Raw genomic sequence first — 24,010 nt, 5'->3', positions numbered from 1 at the left:
CAGTGCCCTTACTGTGATTACACGGGTAAAATAAAGGCCAAGCAGACAAAATGCAGAGTTTTAACAAGATATTACACTAAATATCAATGACCATGAGCAAGCAATGTTGCGTGTCTACAAGAGGCAATGAATATCAGATTTTGATTGTGTGTGCTGTGTAGGCACTGTTCATCACTGCCAACAAAGTATGTATCTGTTCAAAATGTGCAGATGGATACAAACAAAAGAACCATAGAGGACTGATAATTTTACTTTTCATTATTTTCAGCCTAATAAACTGAGGTCTGTCTAATTGCAACATCATTTCTTATTAGTTCTCTATGTAAGATTTGTAGAAGGGGATGATGTCTATTAGTAATCAGTAGATTTGGTTACTCTAGTAATACAATATAGTAAATGCATTTCAAGAATCATCAATAGTGTATTGAAACCTTTGGTGCCAATGTCCACTTGTAGGTTGAATTTATGTCTTGAACTTCCCAGGTCTGAATCAATTCAAATTATTTATCTCTTTGAGAAATTCCTAAAGACAGCTGTGCTTCTGAAGCAATTTTCTTTCTCACTTTTTAGCTTGATGTGTTTTTGCAGTCTGAGAAAGAATTTCATTTAGAAGCTCAGACAAGCTGGCAAAAACATATTCTAGTGAAGAAAATGTGACTCCAAGGCTCAAAAGCACACAATGTGCTACCTGTTTTGTACACAATTAGCAGTGAATTTTCATAGTGTCAAGTCTTCTTTAATGTACTGATGTTAGCATTTCCAAGATACTCAAGTTAGAAACAATCATCCTGGAAACAAGAACCACATGCTCATATTGACCAGCGATGTAATGTAGGCATCAAGTTTAATATCACTCTAAATTATACCTGTTTAAAACTGAGCTAACGCTGACTATAGCCAGAGCTGTGATTTTCTCTGAAAAGGCTGCAATGACTATAGTGAGTTTTAGATATGGATATTGAGGAAAGGAAGAATCCGATAGAAGCAGGGGATTTACGTTTGGGTGGGAAATAACATTTGTTCCTCTGTGAGCACTGCCAGAAAGAAAAGGAACTTGCTCAACTTGGATCACGTTTCTTAGATTCATTAACCTATTTTTTAAAGTGTTTAATTCCCTCTTGTTTCCAACTTTTCTAGAATTAAGAAAAAAAAAAGAAAAAAAAGAAGGAAATCCAGCAGGCCCCATTTTAATTATAACCCAACAATTTATTAATAGAACAGTAATGAAGTTTCTGAAATTTGATTTCTTAATCAGAGATCATTGTTATTTTTGTGCCAGATTTAATAGTTTAATTTTGGGTGCCTCTTCCCAACCTCTGAAATTTTAATCAGAAGTTTCAAGTGTACATGTCAATGAGAAGTTAAAGGCCAAATTTAATAACATTTTCCACCTTGGGAAATTAAAAGAAGAGCCTTATTCTCTGAAATCCAGTATTAACAGTAGATCTTAATTAAACACAGTTATGGTCCTCAATATTTTGTCTGTGAGGAGAGGTTGATTTAAGTATTTTTTCCTTTTTTGGATTCAAGAAGCCCATGGTATTCAGTAGTTAGGCTTTTAACTATGTGTAAATAAGTTGTTTACTGGGGCTTATTTATAATTTTTAATTAAATCAACATTCTTCTCTGGTTTCATAGCTTATCATGGCAATGTATTTTTATTACCTACTGTGCTCTTGGATTTTAAATTATTTATGTAAATATATTATTGCAGTATTCATTCTCAGTAAGCAATGTGACTGAATGCTTCAGAGGTATCTTCACAGGCGAAGTTTATTATAGCTCTAAAGCATATCTAATTCATTAAGTAGAATTTAAATATAGCATTTGAAGCTGGAGAACTCAGAACCCAAACTGCAGTGAGTTTCATGGGAATAAGAAAGACAGCCATAAATGAAGTGGTTTATGCAAGATATATATTTATGTGTGTCTGTAATTGTTTTTATCTGCACCTGATTCCAGCTGACTCCACATAATGTGAGAGGTTTCTGGAAGCACTGAGTAATCTATTCAGTCAATATCTGAGGGATCAATTTTGCATACTTTGTTTCACGTCACGCCTTTTAAAGTGCTTTTGTTGCAGATAGAGGTCAACAGACTTGCATTTTGGCATACACTACCATCACATACAGAAGTACTATATAATGAGAGACAGAAAGTTGTACGCAGTGAACCTTATGAAGTAGCATACTTAGTCATTGTTAAATATATCTCCTAGAGTCTGAAGGACTTGACTTTGATTCCTAACAACAGGAGATTTGTTTTTTCCTGGTGCAGGCACAAGAATAGTTCTATTGTTATAAATGAATGGCTGAGCCATGCTTTCTGCATGCAGCACCAGAGTTTTTCACTGTAAGTTATACCCAAGAGCATCTTGAGTTGGCTCTGCAGTTTTATTTATGACCTGCCCGAACCCAGCCACTGGGAATTTGTAGCACATCTCTAGTTCTGAAGTTGCTGTATATTGGGCAGTGGAAATTGTTTTTCTTTTCCTTTCTCGTTTAAGTTAGAAGGAAAGCCAGGTAGAGAGGGAAGCTACTTGAAGCGAAACTTTTTCCTCTTCTGTCTTGTGGCACCAAAATTTGAAACACAGAAACACTGACTCTAGAGAGTTATATGTACTGGGGCAGGCAGGCAAAGATGGAAAAGGAGAGGTGCCAATTCCATCATGACACATAGTTTCCACCATAGTTTTAGGTGCTCACTGATCAATAATTAGCTTGACAGCTCACTGCAGAACAGTTTGGGTTTTTTTTACTGAAATTTACTGAATGTGTTAGTACCAGCAGTCTTGTTAATCATCGTGATAAATAGGTCCAATTATTGTATTATTGATATCTGAAGGGAAACAAATTGTTTTTTGGGTTTTTTTTTCATTTTTTTTTCTTGACCAAAGAGATTTCCACCTTTTGCTTACTAAACAAAGTAAGCATGCCCCATTCAGCAAACTCTTTAGGCCTACAGCAAGACAGGGTGGGAGCAAAATTGCTTTTGCACCTCTTTTGCTTTCATTTCACACACATGACCAGACTGGTATAACTCTGGAAGAGTGATAGTGGTTCAAGATAGTGACTCAGACCAGGCCCTTTTTCTCCTGTTTACATGGTTTGCAGTTGGCCAGCACTGTTCAGACAGTTCAGTCTGAATTAATGTGGTGGAAGCAGCTGATAAAAATCAAAATCTCTGGTGGGAATTCTTGAAATCAGACTGAAGAGAGTAAAAGGTAGTAAAATCCTGGTGCCGAGAGGATAAAAACATCAGCAAAATCTGGAAAGCTGATCCTAAAGAAGCTGTGGGCAGGATCTTACACTGACTGCTCAGGAAAGCCACTTTCACCTGTTATCTTCAGTATCAGAGCTACACTATATGCAGGTCCTTCTCTTCCTCAGACTAGTGAACAAATGTTGATAATCTGCTTCCCAAAGTCTGTTATTCAGTCCTTTTATTATATCATGGGGATTCCCTGGTTTAATTTACAGGCAACCTGTCAACATCTCCCATTTAACTCCTTGGGAAGTTCCTAGGATCCTAAACTGCTTCATGCATTTATCTTGGTAAACAGCTCCCCAGTTGTTGTTGTTTTGTTTGTTTGTTTTTTTCCCCTTCTTTATTGATATTCTCTGTCTCTGCATTAGGGCAGATGTTAACCCTATTCTCTTTTTTTTGATTTTGCATGTCTTCATTTTTAGTGTTTAAGGACAATCCCATGTAACCAGTTGACGTTTTGATATCCTGGGCTTTTGCCTTGCAGGGAGGTGGGGCAATCTTCCCATGCTCTCTTTTGCTTATCCATACTAACATCATAAAACTTTTGTTCTTCCCAACTGCTGCCAAGATCTGGGGGAAAGATTAACATATGTGAACAGACAGCTTTTACAGTTGTTTTTTTTTTTCTCATCCACTAGCATATGAAAGGAAGTCCAGCAATGAGAAAATTTTCAATCTTAAATCTGCCTAAAGCAAGGGTCCTAAGAATTCTCAATCCAACGATTGAGGGTTGCTGTGAACCAAAACAGTAATTCAGAGTTTTGAAGGGAACCTATCTGCCAGCAGCCAGCCTCTAACAAAAGGCTGTCAGAGGATTGTATGCCTGAAATTTTCTGTTCTGCTTTACTGTGTTGGCATAAATCATACTTAATATGTTGATATTAAAGCTGTATGTGATAGAATTGAGAACTTCTGTATCCATGTAATCAAATAAGCCATAAAAAACAATTTTAACTTCCCTTGATATTACCTTAAGAATCTAAAATTCTTGATTAATAAGGATGAATGTAGCATTTAAGAGGAGTTTAATTACACCCTCTGTCTTTATCTCACATAACAATATTATGCCACATTATGATTTCAACTATGTCAGCATTCAGAATGAATGACTGTGAACTGTGAAATTATAGGCCACATTTTTCATGTCACTGACTAAACAATATTGCAGATCTTCTTGAGGAAATACAACAATAGGATATATCAGTCACAAGTTATGCTTGCAGTGGAAGCCAGATCTTGACAATAACTCACTTTGTCATTACTGTTCTCTTCTGGTTTCAAAGAAGGCAGGATTTTGCCTCTGGAAGAAGTAAAGACTATCTTGATTATAATAAGTTGGCTATCAAATAGGGGATGCTGTGTGAGGAGGCAAGTTGACAGGGAGGGGGTGGTAGGAATTCAGTTACTATTTTATGGCTGTTGCATTCTTGAGTTAAAGTCAGCCAAGTTAGATGGTGTGTGCATGTCTGGATGCAGTTTCAACAGTTTTCAGTGATGCCTTGGCAGAGATTTATTTGTACTGGTGATATGGAAAGACTATATGTAACTCCAGCAACCAGTTATTTTTATAAGACATCAAAAGATGGAAAACTGAGCATTCAAATCAAAGCTTGCCAGGGAGACCAATAACATGTCTAGGTTAGAATCCTGTCACCAAGCAGAACCACCAATTAAACCATTCCTCTTCCTCTGAGGAGTTCAGCACTTCTGTCTTTAAAGTAGGCGCAGTTCTTAACAGATTAGATATTGTCTGGCATTCAGTTTCTGATTGGAAAAGAGAAACGAGAGTTCTTCCAAAGCTTTTTTGCCTTGCTGTGAAGATATGAAGCGCCAGTTTTATGGCTCCATTTCATTAATTTGCAATCTCCAGATTAGAGAGTGAGCATGCTGAATTCAGTAGCAAAATTCCTACTGAATCTGGATGTAGGATTTCACCTCAGAGCTTCTGGTACGTGTTTATAGCAGCAGCAAAACATCCCTCATCTGTGTGTGTGAGGAGAGAAGAACTCCATTTTATTTCAGACTCACAAATGGCTATTCTTAGAGTGGAATTTAAGTCCTGTAAGGAAACTGTCAGAAGGCCTAAGCACTCATTTTTACTAAATGGAGCTCTGCAATGCTACTGTAATAGGAAAATACACTTACAGAGTTCAGTTGGAATTTTTCTATTAACTTAGTAATAAGGATGCCAATTCTGTAAAATGGTTTCCGAATAAGAGTGAAATTATACACGTTGTTAAGCAGCAGTAAGCCTGGAGATCCATTCTTGGGTCGAACATGAATTGCTGGGGACTGGCTTCTTCCTAATTTCATGACCGCTATGCACTATGCAGATATGCTTACAGAGACCTACATGCTTACTCTACTTATAGGTAGGTAATTTTATTTGTATGATCATTTGGGGTAGCTCCATTGGGCAGTACTTAGCATACCATTGCCTTGGAGATACTAACCTGCCCAGGTTTCATGGAGTATTCCAAAACCCCAAAGAACTTGTACACATTTACCTATTTTAGAGGGTCTGTCAGAATAACGTTTCCTTCTTTTACTTTCAAAAGGGAAATTTCCAATAGAGTTCTACCTGCCTGAGGCTTGCCCTCTCTGGAGGTGGCATTTTCTATATTAAAAAAAAAAATATGCAGCCAGATGTATGGTAATGCTTTGGGGCTAATACAAGAAAATGTTGTATCACTAAGGCTCAAGGCTTGCAGCGTCAAAACTGAGTACTTAAAAGTCTCTTCTGGCCCTGGAAGCTAAGTTAGCTAGTGTTCAAAACCTGTGTAAATCAAAAAGGAAAACAATACTGTTTTAACTTTCCATAGCTTCGTGTCAGTTTTGTTAAGTGAGGTCAACTCATGAAAACTGTTACACAGTTGAGATTTTTACTTAGAAGGAAAAAGGAAGAAAAGCCCGTAACAACTTTAATCACTGCATAACCATAACCCATTGAATGAGCTATTAGTTTAACATATAGGTGAGTGCTTTCTTTTTAGCTTCTGTCATTTCAGGAAACAAAACAGAAACATTTTTTGTTAAGGACTTGATGCCTCTATTTTTTTCTGTCAATTGAAACACTAAAATTTATCCCCTGATGACAGTGTGGTTATGCTATCAAGGAGTCTGGCAGACTATTCAGATCCCTAGTTACATGGGAAGTGTCTATGAGAAATTTAACTGTTGGGCATCCAATGCAAGGCTAAATAGTATAGAGTAACTACGATATAATAATGCTTAGGAGATAAATCTCTAAGCGAGCATCACTGTGTCTAACTGAGGTTAAACAACTGTAATTCTTCCATTTCTTGTCTTTTTAGTACTCAGTCTCATCACCTTTACTGAAAGTGTCATAAACAAATACTTATCTGAAGTTCTTTCCTCTGCCTTCTTCAGAATTTCCATTATTGGCCAGCAGATTCCTTAAATGACATGCAGTGTTGCTTAGTGTACATCTGGAAGGGACTGGGTGATTACAGTGATGAACATAATAGAATCATTGGCCTGTATAGACTTGTGGTAAGCAGTACATCAGAGCAGGCATCCAGATGGGCACACTGTACTTAACACTCACAAAAAAAGATGCTTTGTAACCTCCATTACAGAGAAGTGTTCAGTACCAACTCATCGTTCTGCAAAAATGGATTTTTTTTGTATATAATACTCTTTCATTTATTATATAGTTGAAAAACAGCCTTTTTTCTCAGATTGTACTTTATATGCTGAAATATATATAAGGGCCATTTTCTCAGTCATGCTATACCTTGTTGATATGCTTTGCAGACTAACTAGCAGAACTTAATTTCTGTAAGTATTCTTCTCTGTTAATATTTACATATTAAATGTATTTTGCAGAGACATCAGTAAGATAAGGGGTGTTATAGTGCATATCTCCTGAGTAAATACAACTGAGCATGGAATCTGACTTTTAATGTTTTTGTTCAACAAGTGAAAAGTAGTATTTCATTTCTCTAGCATCCCTTGGAGGCACAGGCAGAAAGAGAAAACAAATCAGCACAGCAACCTGTAACAAATGTAACAACCCAGACTTGATGACATTATAAATAAAACAACTAAGACATGGTTATACACAATCTTGAAAAGTGATGAGGGCCAGACAGGTGGGAGGGTGCTCCATGGATTTTAAAGTGCATTTGGACAGGTTGTGTGCTTGAGAACCTGATTCATAGAGATCAGAAAAGGTAAATCACGCTTCCCTTTTCATTTGTCATGGCCACTAAAGGCAGTGAGTTAGGCAAACAAAGCGAGTGGCCTGAAGTAAAGGAAAAGATACAACATGATATCCCAATGTGCTTCAACATCTGTGACAGAAGGTAATTACATGCGGGTTTTTTTTTGTACAGTTCAGTGTACTCAGTCAAATAAACCTTGGCTAGGAGTTTATTAAGTTTATTATTACATAGGAGTTCATTATTACAGTGGGAATCTAATATAACAAAGAATGAAAGAAAATTTTCTTCTGTACGAATTGCACCCATGATGTGCACAGTGTTTTCAAAATCAACTGGAAAAGAAAAAATATTTTTTGTTATTATTATTAGCCAGGATTATATATGCCTTTCTCTTAATGCTAATGGATTGGGCAGTCATGTGAATTTTTTCTTGACTAACATATTTTCACACTATCACATGTGCTACTGAATTTCTCACCTACCACTTCCTTCTTCGTTATTTTATGCCACAAGGCTAGAAAGTATTTTAAGTCAATGGATATTAATTCCTCAGGGCTACATAACTATACAAATGCATCAAGACGGTCTGTTTTCCTATACAGATACAGTCATTTTTAAACAAAGCTAAACTAAAGGACCAAAAGGAAAAACATCTTAATTGCTACAATAATACCAGTGTTACATATTTTATGGAATTAGTTAAGTTCTGTTTCTGTGAAACAAAGATATTAATTTGTTGGCTCTCCAATGATTTATAAAGCCCTTTAAGAATTTCCAGCTCTTTCACATAAAGTCAGACCATTAATCAAACATTAGATGGCTTTGTGTATATTTATCATGTAGATGTTGTCATAAAATTAACATTATTGTGTTCATGTATTGTAGTATACAAAACATAATCTCATGCTGAGCAATGGTAAGGATGCTGTTCTCATTAGGACTTCAGTATAGCTCCAGTTGTTTCATATGTACCTCTATACAATTTTCCAAAAGTAATGCTTATGTAAAGTGATTCTCATATCTATATGAAGAGCACAGAATATTTTGGCTGGGCTAGGAGTTCCACACAGCTTCACCCTAGAGGTCAGTCACATAAGAGTCTGAGAAAGCAGAAGCCTTGCATTCCCCACCTCCTACTCCCAGCACTGTGTACCAGCAGGAACTCGAATCTCCAGCACGCTGCTGTAGCTTCTGCTGAGCTCCCTGCTGCAGGGATCTGGTGGCAGCAAGGGAGAGATGTGTTGATGTTTTGGTCTTTAGAGCTGGCAGCGATGTGGCAAGGGCAAGAGATGGGTTAATGAAACTGTCTGACCTCCCAGATAAAGCTGTTCCCCCAGACTCCCAGCCCACAGCTACAGAAACACAAGCCAAATGGGAGATGTGTAAACTAAAGCATGTGTAATGGGGTGCATGCGGGCTGACAGGTGCCTGCTGCTGCAATGGCACATGGGGCTCTGGAGGACGATGGGAGAGGCTGAGGGTACCAGTGGTTTGCACAGCTCTCCCTGTTGGACAAGCACTCTCTAAGAGAAGGCAGTTATTAATTCAGTTATTATTGTGAACTGGAAACATGAAATACACTTCTGGGAGTCAGCTCCACATACAGCAAAGGCTATAAATAATGACTCAGGCTGTGCTCTGTTGTGAGAGAAAACAAGTTTCAAGCCAGCTCTCTTGCCTGGATCGGGTTCAGCCCAGCTCCCAGGATCCCTGTTTTCCTTTGACTTGAGGGAACTCTGGATGCTGGTGTGGATCTCTGCCACTCCAGACTGTGCCTGTCAAATACTTCAAAACACACAGGATTAGCAACCGAACCGCGTCTCACCAAAATGAGTTTCTGTAGAGGGAACCCACGCCAGCCACATGTCTTATATTAGCTGGTACATGCGCACAGCTTGAACAGAACTGGGGTACAGAGCTGTGCTGCAGATGGGGACAGGGGGCAAAGAAGCAGGATGGGGCTGTGTTTCTTCCAGGCCCCCAGCCACAGCCTGCCAAGAAGCTCAGAGCTACATGGCAGCTTTTCTAAGTCAGCAGAACATTATTGCGCTCCTATCATCTCCTGCATTACGGAGCTTGCCTTAGAAACAGCTGAATCTTAGAAATGAGTCCTGTGCAAGCTCAGCCAACTACAGGAGATGCCCAGCTCTGTCAGCACAGGAGATGATTTCGATTACTTTTCTCGCAGTATCAGCTTCTTCACAGATTTTCTTTCCGAGTTGTTACTTATTGCATGGTCAATTTATTGTATGCTAAATTTTGTTCTTTCTCACACTAGTGTCTTTTTTCTTCATCCTTTGTTGTTATGCTAAGAAAATCTAGTGAAAATGCTTGTGCTCAGCCATTGCAGTTAATGCTTTTTGTAGGTATTTTAGATTCAACACTTGATGCAGCCAAGGGATCCCTAATTATATTTTCCTTGAAGAAGAAATCTCATGAAATTAGGACTCCGCTTCAACTTACTCTGTTGGAAGAATTTGGCCTTTATAATGAAATTCTTCCTTCATGGAGTTACTTAGACATACCAAATTGCCACATGATTGATGTGATTGCTCTTCTGTAAATGCTAATTGCTGGGTCTGTTCTTTTCTGCAGTTATGTGCTCTTCATAGCAGCACTTCATACCTCTGTTTGAGAGATCAACTCCAGATAGACTCCATTTTTCCTTCTTCCTTGCTCAGAAGCTTTCACTTTACCTCTGCTGACCTTGCCTGGACAGACTAGGCAGGCATTTCCCTTTGAGGCATCTCTTTCACAACTTTAACTAATGTTTTCTGCTGGTTCCAAGGTTGCAGTCTGCACTTATTTTCTTAGAAAAGGTCTCTCTTCTTAATTTTTTTGTTTGTTTGTTTGTTTGTTTTCTGGCTAGGATCCAGATTTTTGTAGTGGAATACATTCCATAGAGCTACTGCATTTTCAAGGTCTCTTTGACTTTTAAGCAACTGTTCATTCAGCATTGTTAGCAGTCTTTTTCAACTCAGAAACAACTCAGAAGATTCAGTAATTTTCCTTTATTTGGAATTGCATTATTTTGGCTCAAACCTACTCCCTCACTTTCCTGACTTCATTTTTTTTTCCTTTTATTTTTTTCATAATTCATAAATACTGGGCAAATTCTTTCCCAGGAAAAGTTCCAAGCATCATCCTAGCACTCTGATGATCATAATTTGGTCTTCTGCTAGAGGTGGTTATTTTCCTTATTAGCCAGCACGATAAAAATTGATAAAAATGTCTCATATTTTTCTCTTACAAATTCCTATGTAGGATCCCTCAGAAAATCAAGGGAGTGTTTCACTGCTAATTCATATGAAATTCATAGTTCTGGCATTCTTTCCTAGCATTTCCTCTAGCAGTGAAGAGGTAAAAATGACCAGATAGTAAAGGATGAGAGGAAAGTCACACAGATAACAGTTCTGAGTGCCTTCAGGACTGCTAGAAGCCACAGCATCAGTGATCCCACGTGTCTGTGTCCTGAAAGTGTTCAGATTTAGGCACTGTTCATTGTACTTGTGTCATTTGTGAACATTCTCTGATTCTTCACTTCCCAATGAGCAGCTGTAATTAACAGAAAGAAGCTCATGCTTAGTATCAAAGGAAGCCATCCTAGGTATGGCTTGCTTCTCTGGCAAAAGGGAAAATGACCTGTGACAAACTGAATTTTCAGCTATTTTCAAAGTGGCAAGGAGTTATTCCTCATCTCTGGTATAGCCAAGTCCCAGTCTCTTGTCAGTTCATACTAGAGAGTAATTCTTCGCAATGTTCTGATGAGAAAAAGGGAACAAGAGGGCAACAAAAGAGGCAAATGAACATGAAAGGAAAATGACACAGTGCTCAGAGAACCCTGATACACCAATATCTGCTGTGAATGGCATCGATACTGTGAAGGCCTAAGATTGGCACAGGACATTAACTGTGCTAAAATGATTATTCAGCATATTCATTAATTCGTTACACTTTCCTTTTGGAAATTAATTTGCAGAAACATTAATTCCCTTCCTTCCTTACGAGACAGTCCCAAAGTTAATAGATGTTAATGGGGCAGGAGTGGATCTTGCAAACAGTTTTTTGCATCCCATGATTGCAATCCTTCTCTGCAACCCAGGCTCATTGCTCCCCTGCCTCCATAGGGAGTGCTTCACAACTCTGGGAAGATTTTGCTGGGGCAGAAGTGAGGTTTTGTGGCAGCTGGTCAAAGTAATCCACTGCTGGAAGCAGCCTGGTTCCTGGCTGTAGGATCCGCAGTGCAACAGCAGTTGCATTGATCCAGAGAGACTAATGCTTCACAGTGGTGAGCCAATTCTCACCTCTTCTGTTTGTCCCTTAGAAAAATATCTCCTGCTGAAACTGCAGAAATGTGCTGCTTTGTGGCTGTGTTCAACAGTGGTATTTCTGTAGTGAATCTGCTGGGCTGTTACAATTTTTTTCTGTGTTTGAGAGCTAACCAGACCCAGCTTGAAAGAGAAAGCAGCAAAAGGATTTGCAGAGGGAGAAGCTGCTTACGCTGGAAGCGCAGTTGCAAAGAATTGGCACATAGAGAAACTTGATGGAGTTTTACTGCCAAAACCTCCTCCAGATACTTGATAACAGAACCTCCAGCTCATCTCACTTTGATTAGCTTCTGAGGCACAATTGCTACAATGAACAAACTGACTGATTTGCATGTGTCGACAATTATTCTAACAGTAACAACCTGATTATACTAGGTGTGTTAGTCCCAGATACGGTGTGTTATTCCCTAGCTTTAGGAATAATTCAGATAGTTATAGCCTCTGGGTTCATTTAACCAGAGCCCTAATCACTTCTGATTAAAAAATACATAAATGTGTTTGGTCTTTTTGTTGTTGTTACACCTCAGCTTCTAGGATTTTTTTTTTTTTTTGCCCTGCAGGAAAGAAAAGCTGAAAATTACTTCTTGGTACAGAGAAACATTTGGAGCACTGTACAATGAAAACAACAAAAATGTTTTTCTTTTTCATAACGGTTTATTTAACTATCTCATTATTACAATTTTAGTATTCTCATCTGATTAATTGCGGTAGATTCTGCTGGTTATTATTATTATTATTCTATTTGCTATAGCACTCCAGTTGCTTTCTTGACGTTTACTGAGGTTTCTGTGCCTATTCCTTCTGCACACAAATAACTAATTAGTCAACCATTTTCTGATCTGATATTTCTCAGTGGCAGGGGACTAGAAACTGAATTTCATCTAATTTTTCATTCTGTTTTGATCATATCGTTGTAGATGGATAATTGCGATGAAAGCCAATCTGCTGTACCACTATGTGGCGTGCAAAATAAAGTTGAGACGATGAATATTTTTGCTCTGATGCTGAGGTGGGGTGCATAATTTTAAAAGAGCCCTGCAGATGAAAGTAGAAGGCATTACTGTCTGTAGTGTGGCTGCAGCCCCACAGACTCTTCCCTTTGGGAACAAGAACTGCTCCCATTGCTAACACTGATGAGATTAGAGCCCAGCCTGAAGAGTGCTGATCACTGTCTGAGCAAAGCAGCTCATTGCCTTTTAAGCGAGGTGCAGAACGGACCCGATTTCCACTGTGCCCCCTCTGATTCAGTAAGTAGCAGGAGGCCGTACTGGGTATATACTGATCTGTCTTCAGCAGTAGGGATGAGCAGCTGAAGCTGTCTCATTTTGACCTTCGATGCTAAATCCCACATGCTGCAATTTGTCAGTATTGGCAATACTTCATTTTTATTTCGGTGAGACAAAAACCATTTCTGTGTGAGGCACGCTCCTTAATTCTCTCCGCGGGGTCTGCACGTGGCTCCGAGGGAAGCCAGGAGAAAATCGCACAAACAGAGATATCTCAGCAAATAATCCCCTCCCACCCATAGAAAGCAATATTTATGTTGCAGCCCAATTAACCTCAGGATTGAAGTAAGCAATTTCTTGTGGTTTTGTTTTGCTTCCTTGGGCTTAGTTTGGTGTTGTTTTTAAGGGAAATCGTTTCCACCAAGATTTTGTTGTAGGCAGAAAATACACCTCTGTGTGTTGTGTTTTGTTATTTCTAATGGGAATATGCATATATGTAAAATTTTAAAGTGGAATTCTACTTTTTAAAGCTGAAAATAGAAGAGTACAGGCATGTTCCTGCAGACCAAGTGATGTCTCAGGTTTCTGTCCACCTTTTTAGATACTTTGTAGCAAAAAAGGTACTTTTTAATCCTAAAGATCTGGGGGAGAAAAAAACGCCAAACAGCTTAAATATTTCTGAGAAATTATTTTAACTCCAGCAGAATTGTCCATCACTTATTGATGTGGTTCAGGCAGATACCCATGTGGACCACAGAGAAGTCATCCTTCTGAGCACTGGGCAGACTGATTTTTTCCATGAATTTCTGTATATTATTCATAAACTGAAAGGGAGGCTGACAGAAGCTCAGACAGGAGCTTGTTCTGGAGAATATTCTGTGTCTGTAATGCAGGGAGCTGTAGGACAAATTGCTGAGCTTCTCCAGTGCTGTGCTCAGCCCTGTGGTACCACAGTCTCCTTTAGGACAAGATGAAATGGTTTTTTTCTTGAAACTGAATCAACAGAAAGCTGATATTAACAAGTTTCTGGGCAAAACCATGAATTTGTATAAACCTTAAGCCTGAGAAGCAATGTATATCAGTCCTGTGCAGCACTGCTGCATTTTGTAGTGCCTGTATCCTGTCCACTCTACATCCTAGCAGATACACTTGTATTTGGGAGGGGATTATTGCTTTATTTCATGTGCCAGGTTGGCATTTGAGCCAGAGAAGTATGTGCCTATTCAGATAAAGATAGAATAAAGTATGTGCATGTGTATGTTTGGACAGAACCTCCTAGAAATTCAAGAGTCACTGTGGCATCACTTGGGAAAGGGCTGCAGCAGTGAATTACTACTGCACTGCCCAGCCCGAGAGCTGAGCTATGCACCAGTGCACAGCTAATGAATTCACCCTGGGATACGTCCAGTTTATCACAGAGAAACATGAATTTTGGGACCAAAAATGCACAGAGTGACTTGTGGCACAACATTGATGGGGACTTTATTTTTTAAAATTGTACTCTTAAGTTGACATTTCCAGCCTCTAAAAATACAGAGAGTCTGCAAGCGCATAAATCTGTTCCATGGAGCTGAAAAATGGCTATTGCATAAATCCTCTATCAGCAGTAAGTTTAAAAATGCATTTGACCTAATGCCTTTCTTAACAATGTTGCCAGAAAATTTGATTTACTACAGGTTTTGGTTTTTTTCTTTTTGTTTTTTTTTTTTTTGTTGTTGTTGTTGTTAATGATGTATTTATTCTTATTAATAATAGAATATTTCAGTTAAATTTGCTTCTTGTATTTTAACATTTTGAATTTAAAATAGTCTACCTGAAGTAATTTGAGTATGCCTGAGTTTCTGCAGGAGAAACTGCAGGAGGTATTTCACAGCCCTACTGCTCATTTAGCATAAAGCCATACTTCTAGAAACAGCATTTTAAACTAAATTTGGAGCCACACATTTTGTATGACCATATATTTGATGGGAAAAGGTGGTTAACTATGCTTAGTTCAACATTTGCAGTGTACAAATACAGCGAATGGAAAGTACAAACATAACAGTTCAGATTTTTTTGTTTGTTTTCATTGGCATCGTCTTATGGAGATTATTGGGCATTTCTGAGCTCTTGTCTTAATGGAGAATGCTTACAAGGGATATACATATGTTAAGGTTTTGCCCAAAGTTAGGCAGGGTTAGGAGTCAAAATGGGCCTTAAAAAGTGTAGGTGATGGTTTTGTGAAATGACAAAGTTTGACACACAGAAGAGATTTTCAGAAGGCTCTGAGGTCCAGCAATCAACATGAATGGCTCTGAAGGATCTGAAAGAGATCTTTAATGGGATACCAGCACTTGTTTCTCTTATAACACGTATGTCTTGGCCTGTAGGTTTTGAGGTGATTAAATGCTTAGATTTTGCCTCAGTAACATTCTGTGATGAAATACTTATGCTTCTGTTTTCCCCACTGTATTAAATCCCAGAGCTGCTTTTTAGTCATTTAAGGGCATGTCCCCAGTACAGTGGACAGACATCTGTGCTAGCTTTAAGCTAGTCATGATCTGTCATGGAGAGTACTGTGCTTAATGCAGGATTTTTTTTCCAGTTCATTCACATTACACAGATGAAAAGGAAAATGCTACAGTTAAAGAACTAATTCATCTTGCTGACTCTGTAAGGCTGCAGGTGTTGCTGTATCAACTTATGGGTGTCTTATTCATTGGGTGACAAATGAATGGCTGTAATCCAACAGGGATCTCCATCAGCTGACACGTGTATTTACCGTTACCAGTTCCCATGCACCACCTGGCCATTATTCTGGTCCCTCATATGTATATCTGAAATGCCTAGCATAGACCTATTGCAAATGGCACATGGAGTATTTAATATGTCATATATGCATATTGGTATGTAATATAATGTATCACATATTGATATTATATGTCATTATATCTATAAGTAGATTGATATGCCCATTGCATCCCCTTGGGAAGCACAAGACCCACAACTCAGATACAGGACGGTTGTGATGAAAGCAACAAGGAATATGGGAATTAGAAAGTGCCAGAATAGCACTGTGTATTGGTTTGCTGACAGCAGTGCAGCTTGTCCATGTACAGAAAACAGTACTGATTAATTTTTGCCCCTCTCTCTCCTACCACATAGCCATTTACCTGCTGACATGCTTTTGTTATTTCAAGCAGTTTTATTTGAATTGCTAATAAATTAGAAAAAAAACTTAGCTTTGAATTATCACTCAATATGCCTGCATGTCAGAACACCCTAAGCAACAGCAGAGTTACACTGAAATTCTTGTGATCTTGTGCCCATAGCAGTAACGATATAGTTCTGACAGTACTGTCATGCCAACAGCATGCACTCTTTTAAAAGGAGCTGGAAACAAAGGCACAGAAGTGATGGGACAGACCAGTGCCAGCTGCACTGGGGCTGTATGGTTGGCATTGGCTCTTTGTTGAACTGCAGAGCATTGCTGACTGTTGCAAGAGATGCTAACCTGTGATGCACACAGGCTCAGACCCAGGCATTTACAAACTGAACATCATACTGCTCACCTCTGGCTTTAGCTCACACAGAAGGATGTGTCATATGGATCTCGGCAGAAAATGTAGAACTTCTCAAGAGTTACAAAGGAAGAAGTATGTTCTCATCCAAATAGGTATATCCAAATGATATCCAAATAGGAAGGCATGTGTGGAAGTGATATTGAAAGGAGGCATGAAAAACCTGCTGAATAATTGAGTTCCTTCATAAATGCTTACTAGTAGTCTTCTTCAAGATTGATAAGGTAAATAAGTCCTACTGGTGATTGATTTAATTGCCAGAGCTTTTGTTAATGTGATGATTTCAGTTATGCCCAGTAATGCCTCCTTACTACTGTTCAGGCATGCTGTGTTTTTTGCTGCCATAATTAGTGCAGGCAAAAGGTGCTGGTGGCACACTGGAAAAGATGTTACATGGTGGGAAGGCAGTCTTGATTTTTCAGGAGTTGATATGAGATTCGTGTTGGCTTGATTTAAAGATTAAATAATGCCTGTGTTTGGAGGATTTTTTATTCAGAGACAAAAGGAAGGTCTCATTCTGAGCTCTAAGCACAGCAAACACAAAGTTACCTGCCCCACTAATCATTTTACTTGTGGAGATCATGAAGAGCTCGTGGAAAAAGTTCAGAGACTGCCATGATAAGCTGTAGTCTCAGCAAGAGCAAAACAGATACAGTAACTTCAACATGCCATCTAATTGTAGGTGAAATGCTATGGATTGAGAAACGTGAATAATGTGAATGGCTTCCATTTAAAACAGAAGCGTGTGCTTAGGGGAAATGTTGGGTATATTCAACCCTGATATATTTTCCTTATGTCAGCAGGGCCAGAATCCATAAAAGCTGTGACTATGAATGTATGAATCAGCTTTGTTACATTTCTGATACTGATTCCTTCCAGTCAGATTCAACAGATTGAAATGCTATGAAAATGGCTGCTATCAATATTTTGACACTTTCAGTTTCACCCAGGACCAGTAAGCATCACACGCTCACACTGACACATGCACATAGAAGAGAGAATGAATTTTGAATCATCTGGCTTTATCTCTATTTTAAATGTGGTTAAAAAAAGGAGTTATGCAACTGTACAATTTGAAAATGACAGTAATGATTTTTCTGCATGTTAAGAAAGCTATTTAAATTATTCTTTTCTATTCTGCCTATCTCAGTACCTTTGATGTCCATCGTTGCCTTATGTTCGCAGTCCTTTAGCAATCATTTTAGTAATTTTATCCTTTTAAAAGCTTCTCAAGGCAGAAATACAACCTTACCATTTTAAAACTTGGTGTTGTGGTTTAACCTGGCAGGTGGCTGAATGCCATACAGTCGTCCGCTCACTCGCTCCCTTCCCACTGGGATAGAAGAAGAGAATTAGGAAAAAAAACCAACAAAGTAGGACTCCTGGGTTGAGATAAAAATATTTACTAAGATAGAAAAAAAGGGTAAGAGTCATATATTCATATATACTAGTGTATATAACAAGTGATGTGGAAGCAGTTGCTCACCACCCACTGACCAATGTCCAGCCAGTCCCTGAACAGCAGAAGGTGAGATGAACTCACACTCCTTTCAAAACTCTTTCTACATGACGTCTTATGCCCTGCTCACTAGTTAGCCATTGTGTCATCTTGCTGCCTGCAGCCTGCAGTTCAGATTCTAGCTGCAAAGTCAGATACTTCATTGGATCAATACCACTGAACCACTTCTGCTGCATCCTGTTGCTCAAACAATCTCTGTACAAGGTGAGCTGAGCAGTGCCCAGATGTATAAAGCTGCCACCCTTCCCAGCCCGTCCAGCTTGCTCACCTTAACTCCTGTCAGCGCCACAAAGCAAGCTGGCACAGATGGGTCATTCAGTACAGATTTGGCACCACTCTTTCCTACTGTGGTGATACTCAATATGTTCAAAATGCCTCATTTTGCCTTGCTTGTCTTTCTGTTATAGCATAAGAGCCAAGACCCTTTGACTCCACATGGGAAAATTCTGGCAAATACCAAGCTCTGGCAGTCCACGCCAAGAGCAGCATCTAGATGCCTGGCTGCTCTCCTCTCACCCCCTGGGCTATTTGATTGTTGGCTGTGAAACTGTTGTTGTGGCTAGTGCAAGGTTGTGGTTCTGATAAGATTTCCACGTCTGTATTATTACCTCTATTCTGTGTAATAGTCTTCTGTGCTAATCAAGCTGCCAGCCACAGCTACCAAGCACGTCTGCTAGCCACCCCAGGAGGCATCCTCTGAATTATTTACCTGCACTACAAGAAGGAAAAGATGACATTTATGCATTTAAAATTATTTCCATGTATTTGCTATTTTAGTGTAGTTCTGCATCAAATAGTCAAAAGGCATAGATTGATTTGTATTCCCTTCTGCATATATAGCCTCTCTGCATCTGTTCATAATTCTACAGCTAAGGTATATACTTTCCAGCAGATGATTTCCAGGGAATTGTTTCTTCGGCTTCTTTTGCAATACCTGCCTTACAGATAATGCCAGGGCATGAACCTTGTGCAGGCAGATAACAACCATACAGGCTACACCCACTCGCCCATGCTCATGTGTTCATATAAACCTCAGTCTATAACCTGCTGACATTGTTTAAATTAAACACAAGAAAACAAAAAAACTCCATGAGGCAGTACTAAATTTCACTTGTGCAACACAGAATAATTCTAAAATAAGCAGTAATTGGCATTCCAGAGAGCACAGGTTTGTATACATCCATACAGACATATCAACATGCTTATGATTTTCAAAACAGAGTGGGTGCAAGTGGGTACATAAGTTCATGTTTAACCACCGAAACATGGTCTGATTTTCAAGACTGCCACATATCAGCAGATCCCATTGGAGTCAAACAGAAAAAGTGAAGTTCTGTATTCTATATTTCTATTTTTATAGTGCTTTTCTTAATGAGTTTATTCTAAATCTTTTGCTAGCAGAGTCCTAAAAAGAAAAAAAAATGAAAGAGAAAAAAACAAACAAACAAAAAAACCCAGAACAATTATCTTAAGCTGTACTGCAGTATACTCACAATAAGTAAAAATGTGGGAAAGACAAAGTACTACTTTTACATTATCCTGTGCCAAATCACAGGTTATACAATTCAGTTTTTTATTTGCACAGCCATCAGTGCTTTGTAGAGCAATCAGGGAAGATAATACAATCCATTTTAAATTCTCATTACTTTAAAAGTGTTGAATCTTCTTAAATTGTTTCAGGGTTAATTGAGAATTTGCAGTTTTACACTGGAGTGTGAATTGTTTAGGTTGCCCTGGTTTCATATGTTTGTGCGTATCTTTGTTGCAAAGTTATAAAAACAACAATAAAAAAAAAAGTGAAACGAATGGATCTGTGTTGCTATCATTCTAGCAACTTGTTTTTACAGGAGATAAAGTTCAGCTATTGATTAGTGTTCAAATGGTTAGGTGGAGGGACATGCTGTGTTGATGGAATGTCTCATTTTGTGTTAGCAGTTGCCTTTGCTTCTTCTCCATGTATTACCTAAGGGATAGTTTCTGCTCCTGGGGAAGGAAGCCAATGGTTTAGAAACTCTCAGTGACTTCTGTTGGACCATAAGCAAGCCATGTGTTATGAGTCTTAGTGAAGAACAGCATTCACATAGCTACTGTCTATTAGCACCTCGTTCTTTAGAAATGAGAGTATCCTACTGATCTTTGGATCATGAAGTCAACCTATAGATCGGTTTATTTAAATGGTCCTGTGAGCCACATGGCAAATCCATAAGGATTCCAGAGCTCTGTGTGTTCTAGAGCGAAATTCAGGTATTTCTCTGCGTTCATCTAACCCAGTTATAATGGATACCTGATATTTGGCCTGGAAAAAGATGTTTCTGTCCTGTTTCTCAGGCATAAGTAACTGCACCTGTGCTGCCTAGCTCATGAATTTCAAACTAATTTCAGTTTTGGGCTTCTCACTACAGGAAAGATGTTGAGGTCCTGGAGCGTGTCCAGAGAAGGGCAACAAAACTGGTGAGGGGTCTGGAGCACAAGTCTTATGAGCTGGGATTGTTCAGTCTGGAGAAGAGGAGGCTCTGGGGAGACCTCATTGCACTGTACAACCTCCTGAAGGGAGGTTGTGGTGAAGAGGATTTGGCCTCTTCTCCCAGGCAACGAGCAGGACACGGGGCAGTGGCCGCAAGTTGTATCAGAGGAGGTTTAGGTTGGACATAAGGAAGAACTTCTTCTCTCAGAGAGTGGTCAGGCACTGGAATGGCTGCCCAGGGAGGTGGTGGAGTCGCCGTCCCTGGCAGTGTTCAAGAGGCGTCTGGATGACGTGTTGCGTGATAAGGTTTAGTACTGGTGGTGGCAATGGTGATGAGGAGACGGTTGGACTGGATGATCTTATAGGTCATTTCCAACCTTGTGATTCTATGATTCTATGAATCTATGAATGAGGAATCTGGTATGCCCAGAACTTGAACCTTTTTAAGCAATCAATTTTATTCCTGCTGAAGATTATGGTGACCGTGCCCCCAAATTACTGTCTTTGCTTAATGACATCTTCCTGTGGGATTATTTCAAATTTCGACTTGTTGCTGGGATGAGGGATGGGAGGGGACCCATTCTTCATTGCATTAAAACAACTTCTGGATGATGACAAAGCAGAAATTTTATAAGCCTGAGATAAGAACTGGGGCTGCAGAAGCAGCTGGACAGGACAGCTAACATTGCCCCTTCGTTGTCAAGGATGATAATAGACATGCCTTAGTTTGTTAGAGGGATCTAGCAACTGACTGTGGTTTATATTTCCTCTTCCCAGAGGAAAAAGATACCAAAGCAAGCCTCTGAAGTAGGAATTCAATTAGACCACATCTCTGGTTGGCCTGCAACTTTTCTTTCTTCTTTTAGCAAATACCATTTTCTTTCTTTTTACATGCTTTACTTTTTCCTAACAATCTGTTACATTTGTTTCCTTGCTCAGGAAGTAGTTGCACTGATAAATTATGATTGTTTTTCACACCGTTATCACACAGAACACGTTTCACACAAGCACCCTCACAAGGCACTGCCTTCACACAAGCTCTTTAAACAACAACAGGTTTCATGTCAGTTGTTTATCATTTAAAATGTCTACAGAAGTTTTTATGGCTGTTCAGGCCCTATAGCATTCACTACAAAAAAAAAAAAAAAAAAAAAAAAAGATAAACATGTTGTTATACTATTGATTATTTATCTGAGTTTTTGTCTAAAATATTTAAAATTTCATTGGAAAGGGAATTGCTGCCAGTTAATTTAGTTCTGTATTATTATGTTGCTTAATATATTTAACTGAGTTAAAATCAGGCCCTAATAATGAACATTCTTATGCTTATCACTTCAGTTAAAGCAGATAGTTCTTAGTGCAGAAAGTCCACAAACTCTCTAAATATTTCCAGTATCTGGGTCTAAACATTTGTGCTGATTAATACAAAAAAAGCATCGTAGCAAATTATGTACTACAGAATTTTGGCAGACAAGATTTTCAAATTCAAATCTCCTCAACATGGGTGTGGTGGAATTGTTCTAAGATTCTGAACATTTGTATGGGAATTGCTGAGTCCCAGCCTGAACCACTGTTTGAGCACCTGGGGAAAGAACCTGGTCAGCCCTGGGAGAACAGGTGAAGGCAATTCACCTCTGGCTGCACCTCTCTTAGACCTCATTTAAGGGCTGATTGCCCATGAGGAAGGATCTCTTTCTGGAGATCTCTTCTTGGTGAAGCTTTTCCCTGTGAACTTGGAATCTTCTGATACGGGTGAGCAAACTTCTTAGATTCCTTTATAACATCTTTTGTGCTGGTCCTTTTGTCATCACACCTTTGTTGTAATGCCTTTCCCATCATGCTGGTCTGTCCAATTGCAACAACAACAGCTATATCAAATTATTAGAAGCAAAAAGCAACGGATCAAAAACTGCAGGACAAATGCATGCAAACTGAGCATCTGCATACATCCAGCTCCCAAGTCGGGCCTAATGACTCAAAACTCTTTTTTGATATCATACCTTGCAGTTTATTGCATCTCCAGACCCATCTTAAGTAATTAATTGCGAGGGAAAAAAATGAAAAATACTTGGAAAAGCAATAAAAGTAAATAAATCCGAGTTTAAGTAGAACTTTGAGTCTAGAAGAAGAATGTGAGAGGATTTATTTAGTCCGTAAATACCAATGCTACTGCAGAGGCCTGCTGAAAGCGTTCGGATTCTTTAGCTGTGTAACACTCCAAAGGCTGTAAATAGGAAGCAGATCCTATATAATGTTTCAGATATTGATTTGTCTGTCAAGCTCTGGGGCTTCAAGTATTGGCTCAAATCTGTGTTTCTTTGTCAAATGAACCTAACAATAACACTCCATCTCAAAAGGTACCAAGTTGTTGGGTTTTTTTTAAGCTGTATGTGATCCACCCCATAAAAGCCTATGATTGAAAAGGCATAATCTTCTATAGCAACGTAATTGTTTTATTTCTAAATATACAAATTGGTAATGGTTATTTTCTTTTTACTTAGGTATTCGGTTTACAAGGATCCAGCAAGCTGGCTAGAGATTAATCCCACCAATGGCACCGTTGCCACCACTGCAATCCTGGATCGGGAATCTCCTCACGTTCAGAATAACATATACACTGCTCTCTTTTTGGCAATAGACAGTGGTGAGTAACTATTATGGATTATGTTCACTAAATATATAACTGTATTTCTGTTTGAAAGCTCCTCTTGGGAAAGGTACACATGCATATGATTAAGCACTTTGTTAGCTGGCCATCTGAAGATACAAGAGATCCCTGTAATAACAAAGAAAAAACATCAAATTCAGAGCAACTTTGATTTAAGGTTACATCTCAAATGCTTACTCCTTTGCTGAGATAGCAATAAGAGATGCAAATAGTATGTGAATATTCATGGAAAGTAATAAATCGTCTTTATCAGAGTTAATTTCTTCATAATATTTGAGCAGTTAGTAAGTAAGCCTAAGGCATCTTAGTTCCAATAACAACTTGTCCCTGATATGCTGAATTCTATTCTATTCAATGCAGTGACAACGGCAATAAAAACGTAAGTAAAAACCCTTGTTAAAGTGCAATATTTTTAAAATATTATGAGGATTAAAGTTCCTTCTGTCAAATATAATCAGAATTAAACTATCTAGCGAAAAGTCAGTAAGCGACTTTTGTAGCATAAAGAAAAGAGAAAATCGTGAACATTTCTGCAAATCTCCAGAGCTAACGGCACCAAATAAATAACAGATTTGTCCGTAATAGAACAGCTAATATGGTAACGTTTTCTCACAGCTGCAGCTGGTTGAGTCCTGGTGATGAATTGCAAAATGTTCTTTTTAGGACAGTAATTCTATATTTTTGTAACCACATGACTCAGGGAACATTTGCAGGGACTGATGGGGGGGAAGGAAAAAAATAAGTATCTCCTTAAATATAAAAGATAAAAACTCTGCTGACACAATGATTTC

General features: G+C 38.7%; 1 protein-coding gene across 1 annotated transcript in view; it reads left to right on the top strand.

Moving 5' to 3' along the window:
- CDH13 (cadherin 13) overlaps positions 1 to 24,010 on the top strand; it is a gene marked incomplete at both ends in the record, with an annotated part of 413,730 nt that overhangs the window by 378,334 nt on the left and 11,386 nt on the right. The window contains one exon of the mRNA XM_079541296.1: positions 23,053 to 23,195. Within this exon, the coding sequence (XP_079397422.1) occupies positions 23,053 to 23,195 (143 nt within the window). The remainder of the gene's footprint in view (positions 1 to 23,052; positions 23,196 to 24,010) is intronic.

The sequence above is a fragment of the Tetrao urogallus genome (genome assembly GCF_951394365.1).
Source record: "Tetrao urogallus genome assembly, chromosome: 12".
NCBI classification, from domain to species: Eukaryota; Metazoa; Chordata; class Aves; order Galliformes; family Phasianidae; genus Tetrao; species Tetrao urogallus.
The sequence above is the reverse complement of the archived record's forward strand: the minus strand, read 5'-3'. Positions and strand labels throughout refer to the sequence as shown.